At 34.1% G+C, this 14,384-nt stretch overlaps 1 protein-coding gene across 1 annotated transcript; it reads left to right on the top strand.

The window, feature by feature from the left end:
* The first annotated feature begins 771 nt into the window (after positions 1-771).
* mRpS5 (mitochondrial ribosomal protein S5) lies at positions 772-13,939 on the top strand. The gene is made up of 2 exons (XM_017137893.3): positions 772-987; positions 12,804-13,939. The coding sequence occupies exons 1-2, from the start codon at positions 846-848 to the stop codon at positions 13,883-13,885; spliced, it is 1,224 nt and encodes a 407-aa protein (XP_016993382.1). The 5' UTR covers positions 772-845; the 3' UTR covers positions 13,886-13,939.
* The last annotated feature ends 445 nt before the right edge of the window (positions 13,940-14,384 follow it).

Here is a 14,384-nt window from a genome sequence, read left to right as displayed (position 1 = left end):
GAGTACATTGTACACTTTAAATTAATATTAGTTATTATTTGCGAAATGAAGAACACATTCTGAGACATTGCTGCACACATTGAAGAACAGCTATACATTTTGCCATGAGTGGGACAAAATGTAAGCTGTTCTGCGTACGAAAACATCAATGTTTGCAGCAAGACTCAAAATATATTCTGCACTTCGTAAATAATAACTAATATTAGTTAAAAGTGTACTATGGACTCCTATTAAGTTCCAAAGTTGCTATAAATTACCAAAACAGCAGAAATTTGGGTTTGTTTACAAATTTGCCATATTAATATTGGCTAGACAGAGGCGTAGTAAGAGCGGAGTGTGGGGTACGGGAGGTTAGGCTCTCCCCCAGTCAGCAATATGCATGCATTATTATAAAAGCTCAGATATGTTTTAAGCTAGTATCCTTTGCTATATATTGTATTATTCTACAATAAGATTAGAAGAACACAATTTTACGACAGTTTTGCCGAGTTGAAATCCCCTTAGTTTATGTTGAGTTGAGCTCTTCAAGTCATCTGTTATTGGATGTGGATATGGATGGAAAATCTATGGGAACAAGAATTTCGCATTTGTCAAAAATCTCAATCGTTTCATACTCTATGGGAAGAGGCTATTAGTTGTTATCGGATGATTGATGTGGATGTGCTCTGCGGGAATTGCAGTTTCACATTTATCAAAAATCCCAACTGTTTCCAACGTGTGAACTGTATAGGAAAAGGGTATACATTCATTTTTAAATGTTTCACATTTGACGCTAAATTTTTTCATGCTTATTTTCTTTGCTTAGGCCAGCAACCAATAGCGATTTTTAAAAATAGTTCCGTAAGATGAATCGAACATTTATCAGACAATTATTTTTTCCTGTCTGGAGATCGAACATTTTAAATTATGGGCAAAACTTGTTAATTTCTAAGAATCCCATTTTACCAAGTTACTGTTCCTTACGTAATACAAGTTTTTTTAACAAACGTAAGTAAAATATAAAAAAAATAGATGTATACATTTATTTAGCACTTTATGTTAAATCCGCTTATCCCTATCGTACGTCAGGGCTACTTTCAGTCTGGCGAATCGGTATCCACCGGCTGCGTTGAACTACAGTGGTTCAGCTTATTTCAACCAGTCTACACCAAAAACTTTAACAGCCCATAAAAACTAAACAAAACATGTTAACAAAATAATTTAAACGCAGAATATATCTTTGATATTAGTGTTTAATAATGTTATGATTTTTTAAATATTTTACAACTATTTTTTATGAATTAATTAAAAAAAACCCAAAAAAATAAGGCCATAGCCAACCAATAACTTTTTTTTTTTAATTTGGCATGACTACCCTTTTGTTTACCAACAATTTAAAGTCAACTTTACATGGATACAATGCCTTTTGTTGTTGTTGCCAAGTAAAACTACTCTCGACCCGTGGGAAGGACTTTTGGCGTAGTTCCGTCTAAAAATATTGTGTTTTCTAACATTTTTTCGTTATGTGGACTTCCAATTTTGTTTTGTGGTAATGTTAAGACAACTTTAATTCATAATCATTAGCTCTCGTCAGCTCTGGATGAGCTGAAACTGCGAAAAAATATGCACTTCCCATGGGTCATTTCTTTAGTTAAATGAAAAATAAATTTATATTTTAAGATCCTTTGAGTTTTTAATTCATTTATCCTTTAGAATGTGAAGATGGACTCAAATCTTAATCGCGGAGTAAAAAAAAATGGGTGTGTCAAGCCTACGCACGACAGAAGTGAAACTTGTAGTATTCCTCTCTCGTTTATCATTTCATTATACCTTTTTTTCTGTCTTAGGTTAGTTTGAAGATTATAGGTCAAATAATTCAAGGACTAAGCATGGATTTGGTTTATTTCATATTAATTTACAAGTATACAAGTATATTGTGTTTATCAATACCTATCGAAATGAAGAAGAAATTTTTCAAATCGGACCATTCGTTAAAAAGTTATGCGTGATCAAAGTTTTCAATCTATATCTCCATCTCCCTCGCACTCCCTTTACCTGAGTAACGTGTATCTGATAGTCGGGGCACCCGACTATAACGTTCTCTCTTGTTTTCATCTATAGTAGCCTGATATTTTTAATGTATTGTATGTGTACGGGTCTCAGTTCAACAAGGAAAATATCAGGCTACTATAGATGAAAACAAGAAAGGAAGCTACCTTCGGCCAGCCGAAGCTTATATACCCTTGCAGATAAAAAATTGCTCACTCGGTGCAGTTCCAGGGATTCCAGATTCAGCGTTTCTATTTATTTATATTTTGTTTTTAAGTAGTCAAGAATCAAAACGCCTACTTCCTACAAAGTTACAATTAATTTTCTTATATTTGTTTGAATATTCCTATGGAAGCCTTAAGATATAGCGGTCCGATCCGGCTCGCTCCGACATATGTACTACCTGCAATAGAAAGAATACTTTCGGGAAAGTTTTATCGCGATAGCTTTAAAACTGAGAGACTAGTTCGCATAGAAACGGACAGATGGACAGACGGACAGACAGACAGACAGACAGACGGACAGACGGACATGGCTAGATAGACTCGGCTATTGGTGCCGATCAAGAATATATATACTTTATGTGGTCGGAAACGTCTCCTTCACTGCGTTGCAAACATCTGACTGAAATCATAATACCCCCTACAAGGGTATAAAAAGTGACAAAAAGTACTTCTGTAAAATCCATTGTAGCTAAAGAAATAGAGGTCGCCAAAATTTGTGATTGGACACTCTTAAAGTTAAAGATTCAAGGTACCACTTTCGCTAAATTGTGGCTCTGGGCTACGAAAGGTTTTCTTACTATTAAGCCGCAAAAAGTGCCTAAAAATCGAAAATTTGGAACTTTGACCACGGATTTCTAAAAACTTCGACGTGATGGAAAGTTTCCAAGTATGAGGTGGTAATTTACAAGTAAAATTCTTTCAGGTTTTGTAGCGTTTATTCTTGGGCCAAAAAAAGGCTTGATTTTGTCGACCTGTGTTATTGATCTATTTTTTGAACCAAAAAATCAAGCACTCAAAAATAATGATTATTGTTGATTTTTATTTTTTTTTGATCAAAAATGAAACTCACTTGGACCCCACGGGTTTTCTATACCGACTTTGGGCGTCCTTTTTACATAGTCCTATGAAACGAATGCAGACGCACCACCACCAACAAAAAGATGCTTAAACTTCCCACCGGGAAAATTCCTCTGGAAAATAACATATTTTCAAGAGGTTTCTCCATAGAAGCGGAAGGGACTAAACCTCATTCACCCCTTACATTTCTTCCATCTCTGGTTTCAAAATACACGGGGGTGACACAAAAAGTAAGGGGGAAATGAGGTTTCTATCTGGATCTCTGGCAGAAGAATGCAGGACAAAATCCACTGGTTTTTCGACTTCCCGCATTATAGATTTTCCACACGTACCCAGTTATGGTTTTCCTCCACTTGCAATATCTGCTTTTCTACACCCTCCCAGTTTTGGTTTTTCCAGACCCTCGCAGTTTTGGTTTTGCACTGCTTTGCAGTATCTGATTTTCCACAATAAAAATCATGTTTTTTGTAATATTTGTTTGTGTATTTATTAATAATATTTACAATCGAAGCATTGGAACTACAAATTTTTAATGCCTGAAGCATTCCCGGGTTTTGCTTGGCCGAATGCAGTACTTAGATATCCATTTCTTGTCTGTCTTCTGAAAATATCAAACATAATTTAGATATGAATGTAAGACCAGGAATAATAATAAGAGTAATTACCATTATTAGGTCTCCGCACAAAATTAAAGGATCTCTCCAGAAATTATGCCTGGTTTGCCATGGCCGATCATTTACCCTCTGTTCAGTTGTTTTATGTCGGGTATCTATATCAAAAACTATGAGAAGAAAAAATAAAATATGACAAACGCAGGCGCAACACTTCTGGTCCCAAGAAGTCTCAGTCGGCCTGGCTGAAATAAATGTAATATTTTGATTAAGTTAAACAACTAAGTTAGTACTGAAGTACTATTTATACAACCATTTAATGAACACCTCACACCATTTACCACTGGTAAAGATTAAAAACATTTCAAGTGTCACTGAAATGCAGAATTTGTGTTGAAGATAGCATCCGGAGGCGTATATTTATTAATGGGGAAAATATCTGTGATACTAACCTTTGTAACGCTGAAATAAAGGTTATAAAAAGACAAAATTCATTTTATCACTCACCTTTTTATTGTTTTTTAGATTAAAATGAACTATTTTCACTTTTTTTTCACTTTTTCCAACAAATTTAAAAATGATGTGACCCTGCATCATATACTTGATAATACTAAATGCAGATTTGATATAAATTTCGTTGTAAAGTCCGGTCACACTTTGGCGCCAAATAAGTATTTCGTTTAAAAAATACTTTTCAGGGACCGTAATCATTAAAGGTTACGTATATTATTGGTATGTTAGGCATTTTTCGTGTTATCAATACCACCAACACGAATTTTTATATTTTAACAACACTTAAAAATGGCTTAGGCCACGATCTGACGATCAAATTATTTTATTTCACAGAAAATGTTTAAAAATGTAAAAAGCAACAATAGTTTTCTTTGTAATTTAATGTAATTCCTTGATAAATGTGATCAAATATTTTAATCGTCTTACCGTGGCTTTTCTCTATAATTTGGTTGAATCCCACATTCATCCTTATTATTATTTGAAAAATGTTGAGTAAAATAAATTAATATTATCATTATAGACATTATGATAATAATGTTATATAGTTTAATTTTTTTGATTAACAATTATTAATATTTTTTCTACGACTTTTAAAATTACTAAAAATTAAAACTAAATGTGAGAACAAGTCTTTTGGTTTTGGTGTAAATCATAGGATTTTTGAATATTATAAGTTGGTGATTTTCTTGTTTAAAAATATTATAATCGTAGTGCCACAGAAATCACACAGCGCATAAATGGCCTGATATTGATGCTACTCAGAAACCCACCCTCATTTAGCGCTCAGAAATTATCTATCCCTACACCGCCGCCTGCAAAAAGGAACAGGATTTCAAGAACACAAAAACCAACTTCTCACATTCCCGCTGGGTTGGCCTCTGCATCCCTTTAAATGGTATTTTAATTTTGTTCAATAAAGGAGAGTCTTCCAGCCTTTGTTTTTATACCCTTGCAGAGGGTATTATGATTTCAGTCAGAAGTTATCAACGCAGTGAAGGAGACGTTTCCGACCCCATAAAGTTTATATGATCAGCATCCCTAGACTTTTCGGAAAGTTTCATCCCGATAGCTCAAAAACTGAGAGACTAGTTTGCGTAGAAACAGACAGACGGACATGGCTAGATCAAGCTGTCAGAATAAGATCCGTTACCTTAGGACACAATGGAAAAAGTTATTGAGAGACACTCTCAAAGTGTTTTTTGTTTCAAAGTGTCTTGCTCAGACACTGAGCATTTCCGTTTGTTTTTTTTAGGAACCTGTTTTCCTGAGACACTTTGTCTTTCAGAATCTGGCGAAAGTGTCTTTCCATATTAAATGTGATTTGCCAGCATAGGGGTGACAAAGAAATCTCTTCGGGCGGTATCCGGTTGGAATCTGCGTGAGCATCAACACAAGTTACATACGAATTTTGCCCAAAGAGAGTTACGCGCACCCCCGCGATAACAAATTCCAAGGGACCGTGGCATTACTTTAAACTCTTTAAACTCAGTAAGTATAAAAGTGCACTTTTGCGCACTTTCTCTGAAATAAATGTTTTAAGACCACCATCAGAACATGAATAATAATGAATTACGGTCCAATCTTGCAAAAGCGGTATGAACTATATTTGTTATTAGATATTAATTAAACTCTGCAGCATTTGCATCTTTTATCATATTTGCATCTTTTAAAATATAAATAGTGTTGCCGCCCTGTGTTTTTAAATGTTTGTTGTTGTCACTTTTCTTATCCAATTAGTCTAATAGTACAATTATCATCAATACAATATTACCAGGGAAGGTAAATTACAACGACAAACTTTTAAAAACACAGGGCGAAAATACTACTACTATTTTGACCACAGCTGAATGCTTTTATGTTTTTTGACTATGTTTTCTAAAATTTGTTTCTCCTTTAATAAAAATCCTAAAATTATTCTAAGTATGGGGTTCAAAAGATAAAAAGTGTATCGTTTAAAAAACTTTAACATCGAATCAAACCATGAATCCGTTTGCCTCTGAGATCTCCGGAAAGTGGACCAATTTCAGCATTTTTCGAACTTTGAACAACAAAGTAGGGGAGAGTGGGTCAATTTCGTCAGCATTTTTTCAAAGCTATTTTTTGTCCATCTTGAGACACGTTCTCTTATTTCTATTTTTATTGTTGAATGCGGTTAGCACCAAGCTTTAAAATGTGACATTCCCCTTTTTTTTAATTACCTTGGTGATTTATAAAAAATTAAAAAGTAAAATCAATATACTGGGGCAATCTCGCCACATATGGGGTTAAAATCGCCACACCACTGGGGCAATTTCGTCACCGGAATAATGTAGGGAGTTTAACGCCTGTAAATATGCTACACTGATCAAGCGTACCATTTTTGTTGACGTCCTATATTTGTTGCTGCTGCTGGTAGTCTGTTCGTTAGCCAGCTCGTCAAATAAAAAAAATATGTATTTAAAATAGGTACGAATTTACCCTAAGCATAGGGTGGCGAGATTTCCCCACACATTACTTTTTTAGAAATAATTATTTTTCTTCCGAAATTAGGGCCGAAGTTAAAAATCACTAACGCAGAAATGCACATTATAGCACTGTGTATTGTATAAAAAAAACTGTATATTATCCCTTTTCAATTGTGGCATACAGAAAAAATTTCGTAGAGAACTAAATGTAGCTTTTGAACTATTAAAACACACTTAATATTATAGCTTAATTATCTTGACTTTCTGTGCAAAAAAAAAATGCATTGGTTGTGTCATGCCGTCTTGAAGGACTAAAACAAAAAAAATTATATATTTTTACGACTTATGGGTTCCGAGATATTGCAGGTGACATAATGGCCCCAGTGACGAAATTGCCCCACTCTCCCCTACATGGAAATTACCGAAAATAGTAAAGTACTATTTTTATACCCTTGCAGAGGGTAATATAATTTTAGTTAGATGTTTGCAACGCCGGGAAGGAGACTTTTCCGACCACATAAATTATATATATTTTTGATCAGCACCAAAAGCCGAATCCATCTAGACATGCCCGTCTGTCCGTTTCTATGCGAACTAGTCTCTCAGTTTTAAAGCTATCGCGATGAAACTTTCCCAAAAGTCTTATTTCTACTGCAGGTAGTACATATGTCGGAACGAGTCGGATCGGACCACTATATCTTATGGCTCTCATAGGAATATATTATGGACGTTGACGTACTACGAGCACTACCAACGATACCAAGCACGTGCCTGTTACGCGCGGGACCCTTTGTCAATTAGGGCAAAAATGCGAGTTCACGAGAAAAATACATCAAACAATAAGAGACGGGACACATAAAGATTATAATGGCTAAAACTAAGATTAAAGCAAATGAGATAAAATTTTAGTTTTTAACAAATTATAATTTTTGCGTTTTGTAAATTAATAGAATAATCTGCAAGGGTTCGGCAAGCCGAAGCTAGCTTCTTTTCTTGTTTTATTTTATGTATGTATTAAAACATGGATTTCAGTCAAAATGCTCTTAATATATATTATTTATATCTCTTCACTCTGAGCGCGCTCACACATGGTGCAAATACATATATACACATAAATACACAAATATATTTAAAATATAAATATATATATACCCTTCAGTTCCAGAAATCAGTTTTCACTCGTGAATCACCGGGTGAATCACTCGTGACATGTCATTTGGCACTTGTGACTTTCCATAGAGACATTTGTTCGAGATGTCCTACCAAAGAGTATACATTATATAGAGAGGGCATAACTCTGACTTTCTGTTCAAACTGTTGTCGGCAAGGAGAAAAGCGGGAAAGAGCTTGTTCTATTTTTAGAATTCGTTTATTGAGTACACAATGCATAAGTGTAAGTGGGCCTTGTGTGTATGTGTGCGAGAACGTCCCAGCGGGAAAGTGAGAAGTTGGTTTTTGTGTACTTGAAATCCTGTTCCTTTTTGCAGGCGGCGGTGTGGGGACAGATAATTTCTGAGCGTTAAATGGGGGTGGGTTTCTGAGTAGCATCGCTATCAGGCCACTTATGCGCTGTGTGATTTCTATGGCACTACGATTATAATTCTTTTAACAAAAAAATCACCAACTTATAATATTAAACAATCCTATTATTTACACCAAAACCAAAAATCTTGTTCTCACATTTATCTTAAATTTTTAGTAATTTTAAAATTCGTAGAAAAAATATTATTAATTTTTAATCAAATAAATTAAACTAAATAATTATAATCAAAATGTCTATAATCATAATATTTATTGATGATTTTAATTTATTTTACTCAAAATGTTTACAAATAATAATAAGAATGAATGTGGGATTCAAAAAAAAAATTATAAAGAAAAGCCACGCTAAGACGATTAAAATATTTGATCACATTTATCAAGGATTTCCATTAAATTACAAAGAAAACTATTATTGTTTTACACATTTTTAAGTATTTTCTGTGAAATAAAATAATTTGATCGTCAGATCGTGGCCTAAGCCATTTTTAAGTGTTGTTAAAAAATAAAAATTCGTGTTGGTAGTATTAATAACACGAAAAATGCCTAATATACCTATAATATACGTAACCTTTAATGATTACGGTCCCTGAAAAGTATTGTTTAAAGGAAATATTTATTCGGCGCCAAAGTGTGACCCAACTTTACAACGAAATGTATTTTTTTTTTTATTTATTTTGGTATTATCGAGAATATAATGCAGGGTCACATCATTTTTAAATTTGTTGGAAAAAGTGAAAAAAAAGTGAAAATAGTTAATTTTAATCTAAAAAGCAATAAAAAGGTGAGTGATAAAATAAATTTTGTCTTTTTATAATCTTTATTTCAGCGTTACAAAGGTTAGTATCACAGATATTTTCGCCATTAATAAATATACGCCTCCGGGATGCTATCTTCAACACAAATTCTGCATTTCAGTGACACTTGAAATGTTTTTAATCTTTACCAGTGGTAAATGATGTGAGGTGTTCATTAAATGGTTGTATAAATAGTACTTCAGTACTAACTTAGTTGTTTAAATTCATCAAAATATTAAATTTATTTCAGCCAGGCCGACTGAGACTTCTTGGGACCAGAAGTGTTGCGCCTGCGTTTGTCATATTTTATTTTTTCTTCTCATAGTTATACCCGTTACTCGTAGAGTAAAAGGGTATATTAGATTCGTGCAAAAGTATGTAACAGGTAGAAGGAAGCGTTTCCGACCCTATAAACTATATATATTCTTGATTGGGATCACTAGCCAAGTCGATCTAGCCATGTCCGTCTGTCCGTCTGTCTGTCCGTCTGTCTGTCTGTCTGTATGAACGCTGAGATCTCCGAAACTATAAAAGCTAGAAGATTGACATTTTGCATGCAGATTCTAGGAGTTCCTACGCAGCGCAAGTTTGTTTCAAAAGGGTGCCACGCCCCCACTAACGCCCACAATCGCTTATATACGATTTTAAAAATTTCAATATTTTGGAAAAGTAAAAATGCAGTTTTATTGTGTTTATCAATACCTATCGAAATGTAGAAGAAATTTTTTAAATCGGACCATTCGTTAAAAAGTTACGGTGGATCAAAGTTTTTCTCCATCTCTTTCGCACTCCCTTTAGCTGAGTAACGGGTATCTGATAGTCGGGGCACCCGACTATAGCGTTCTCTCTTGTTTTTGATATAGATACCCGACATAAAACAGCTGAACAGAGGGTAAATGATCGGCCATGGCAAACCAGATCCTTTAATTTTGTGCGGAGACGTAATAATGGTAATTACTCTTATTATTATTTTTGGTCTTACATTCATATCTTAATTATTTTTGATATTTTCAGAAGACAGACAAGACATGGATACCTAAGAACTGCATTCGGCCAAGCAAAACCCGGGAATGCTTTAGGCATTAAACATTTTTAATTCCAATGCTTCGATTGTAAATATTATTAATAAATACACAAACAAATATTACAAAAAACATGATTTTTATTGTGGAAAATCAGATACTGGAAAGCAGTGCAAAACCAAAACTGCGAGGGTCTGGAAGAAACAAAACTGGGAGGGTGTAGAAAAGCAGATATTGCAAGTGGAGGAAAACCATAACTGGGTACGTGTGGAAAATCTATAATGCGGGAAGTCGAAAAACCAGTGGATTTTGTCCTGCATTCTTCTGCCAGAGATCCAGATAGAAACCTCATTTCCCCCTTACTTTTTGTGTCACCCCTGTGTATTTTGAAACCAAAGATGGAAGAAATGTAAGGGGTGAATGAGGTTTTGTCCCTTCCGCTTTTATGGAGAAACATCTTGAAAATATGTTATTTTCCAGAGGAATTTTCCCGGTGGGGTGGCAACACATTTTCGACAAAATTTCATTTTTGTAATTTCTATAATCTAGGGCCAACAACATATAAAAGTCGAAAAGGGTTTTCTGTCCAACATTTTCAACTCGGTTTATGGTCGTGCTGGTTAAAGCGTTGATCAGCGATGTTGATGCGAGTTCGATTCCCGCAAGGGGCAGACGTTTTCTAATATTGTTTTTATACCCTTGCAGAGGGTATTATGAATTCAGTCAGAAGTTTGCAACGCCGTGAAGGAGACGTTTCCGACCCCATAAAGTATATATATTCTTGATCAGCATCACTAGACGAGTCGATCTAGCCATGTCCGTCTGTCCGTCTGTCTGTTTCTACGCAAACTAGTCTCTCAGTTTTTGAGCTATCGGGATGAAACTTTCCCAAAAGTCTTCTTTCTTTTGCAGGTAGTATATATGTCGGAGCCGACCGGATCGGACAACTATATCTTATAGCTCCCATAGGAAGGATCGGAAAAAAAAACGTTAAAAAAATTCTAGCTTCGTTGTTTTTTTAAATATTACCTTCTACTTTTGGGGATGTTATTTTTTAAATATTTCTGAATTTCGAATTAAATATTTAAAAAATCTGACTACTATATCATATAGCTGCCATAGGAACGATCGGTAAATTAATGGAAAAGTAATAGGAAATAAATTCTAGCTTCTTTGGTTTTTATTGTATTATCTTCTACTCTAGGATATGACTCTTTTTAAATATTTCCGAATTTCAATTTTAATTTGATCAAAATCGGACGACTATATCATATAGCTGCCATAGGAACGATCGGAAAATTAATGAGAAATATTAGAAAATTGAACATTTTTGCGATTTGTTAATTAATAGGAATGATCTGCAAGGGTATATAACCTTCGGCTGGCCGAAGCTAGCTTTCTTTCTTGTTTTCTTTTTTTGATGTCTCGAAATATATATATTTTTTTTTATTATTTTAGTTAAAAGCTAAACAATAATTAATGGTAGGGTCTTGCAAAAAAAGAAATCCAATTGTTTTATATTTCTTTTCTTGTAGATTAACATCTTAAGATTATACAAAAAAGTTTTAAGACAATCTAAAAGAACTTTGGAAGTTAGGATGTAATTAGTACTAGTAAAATTTTTCAAAAAAAAATAATTTTTGATTTTGCACGGCTTAATAAAATATTTAAAGTAAAAAAATAAAAAATAAAACTTCCCAGGGGGCGGGATTTTTCTATTCTTAAACGAAATCTAAAAGCGGAATGGAAATTCATCAATTTTTGGCGGAGATACAGTGAACACCGCAAAACGTCTTTTTAAAGTGCTCTATACATGTTTTACATGTGACATGTTTTTCTCGAAACCACGTTTTTAAAAGTCCGTGTTCATCGGCATTTCTAAACGGCTCAATTGATCGTTTTTAAATTTGTCGCATATTTTTCTGCATAAAAAAACCCGCCCCCAGGGAATAGTTTTTTTGGTAATACTATACATTAGCGGGCTCACCCCCGAAATTCGCGAAAAAATTATCCTCGATGGACCGCGATTTCTTAAGAATTTACGTGCAAAAAGAATTTGGCAGTCGGCCATGGTTCTCTTGTAATTGAATTTCAAAGTTCCCGGGTTTGCTATAAAAAACAAGGGTGCTTTTCTAATTTTCTATATTTAAATAAATATTTATGGACCATTTTTTTAAACTCAACTAAAAAAATGAACTTATAAAATCAAGTTAAATAAAAAATTGAATCAAATTTTATGAATAAACAATTTAAGTTTATAACAGGAAATTAATTTCTTTATTTCGAAAAATAATAATGCTCCCTAAAAGTAAGGGCATACACATGTCGCTGCTTCACGAATATTAGTCCAGCCAAATTTTGGTCGCTAGCTGAACATAACGGTTAAGCGCAAAAGAGAATGACGGACCGGCCGAAATTTGTCTCTGCTACTGCCGAGTGCAGGCAGATTATAAGACAGAAAAAGAGAGAGCAATATATGAATATCGGTGATAGGGAAGAAGATTTTCGTGACGGCCATGAATTGGTTTTACTCCGTCCCCAAAAACGCATAACGCGCCTAAAGAAATTTCACTTCAAAAATGTTATGAGAAACAGATCTGAAAAGTGAAATTCGGGAATTTTTTTATTTAATACCATTATTAACATTTTGTATAGTTGATTTTATTAATAGGTAAATAGCCGATCGGAAAGTTTTAAAATTATTATTTTCTCGTACGTCGTTTAAATTAAAAACACTTTGGTAAAGATATATCTTCTTTTCTTTTAGTGCCTGCTGAAGACATTTGGCGTGGAGTAACTGCGGTTAGCAACGCTGGAAAAAAAAGAGGTCGTGGGAAAGGAAGTGGGAAGAAAGTTGCAAAGGATCTCAACAAAGGACAAACTATAGGCTTTGGAAAAATAAGCCGTTTATGGCCCGGATTGAATTCACCTATCATGCGTGGAAATGAAATCATTCATCAGCAGAAACTTGATGAAAACGTAGATAGAGAAAACGGAATAATGAAATTACGTGATTCAATGGGAAATTTTAGGTTGATGAAGTTAAATCCAATAGATCGTGGTTGGTCCGGAAGTAAAATGCCTGGACGAAGTATTGGACAGCCCGATACTGTTGGCGATGAAGAGTTTACATCATTCGATACTCGAGTTTTGGAAAACAAAATTGTTTTTATTATGAAAGGAAATATGGGTAGGAAAAGAAGATATTCCGTCTTATCGGTCACGGGAAATGGGAGCGGCTTAGCTGGATTTGCTACTGTTAAAGCGCCAGAAGCTCGTACGGCACTTCGAAAGTCAAAAAATCGTGCAGGACAAAAACTAATCAACGTAGACCTGTGTGAAAATAGGACTATTTATCATGACTTTCGTACAGATTTTGGAAATACGAAAATTTTTTGTTTTCAAAAACCTGATGGATATGGCTTAGTATGCCATCGGGCAATACAAACAATTTGTAAAGTTATAGGCATAAAAGATTTATATGCTAAAATTGAGGGGTCTACAAACCTTCAACATATTGTGAAAGCATTTTTTATTGGTTTAATGAGACAAAGATCCTATCAAAATATAGCTAATGAAACAAATTTCAACATTGTTCAACAGCAATATACTAGAAATAGATTCACCGAAGTAAAAGGAATGCCATTTTCCAATTCAGCTCTTCATCACAATAATAAAGAAATTGACTATATGCATTTTACATTAGGAAATAAAATCGTTTTAAAAAAAACCGGAATTTCACCATTTTATGTTTCTACAAAAGGACACGAACTGCATCGAATTAAAGCAGAACGATTTCGAAACCAACCAAAAGTTCGATTACAAAAACTAATAAATTCATATGTTTGACCTGTAAATTGACAAATAAATACATTAAAGTATATTCATTTATGTTTAAAATAATCCCAATTGTTTAGATGTTTAGACCATCTTTAAATGCTTTTCTGTTAAGAAAAACAAATAAATAGGTATATATTATATGTATATATTTTCGTTAGAGCGACGGACATCTGATAAATTTGTGTATCCTTCTTGTTATACCCTTGCAGAGGGTATTATAATTTCAGTCAGATGTTTGCAACGCAGTGAAGGAGACGTTTCTAACCACATAAAGTATATATATTCTTGATCAGCACAAATAGCCGAGTCTATCTAGCCATGTCCGTCTGTTCGTCTGTCCGTTTCTATGCGAACTAGTCTCTCAGTTTTAAAACTATCGCGATGAAACTTTCCCGAAAGTCTTCTTTCTATTGCAGGTAGTACATATGTCGGAGCGAGCCGGATCGGACCACTAAATCTTAAGGCTCCCATAGGAATATTCAAACAAATATAAGAAAATTCATTGTAA

This window comes from Drosophila takahashii, chromosome 3L, assembly GCF_030179915.1.
Source record: "Drosophila takahashii strain IR98-3 E-12201 chromosome 3L, DtakHiC1v2, whole genome shotgun sequence".
NCBI classification, from domain to species: Eukaryota; Metazoa; Arthropoda; class Insecta; order Diptera; family Drosophilidae; genus Drosophila; species Drosophila takahashii.
Note: the sequence above shows the minus strand (reverse complement) of the source record. Positions and strands in the feature narration are given on the sequence as shown.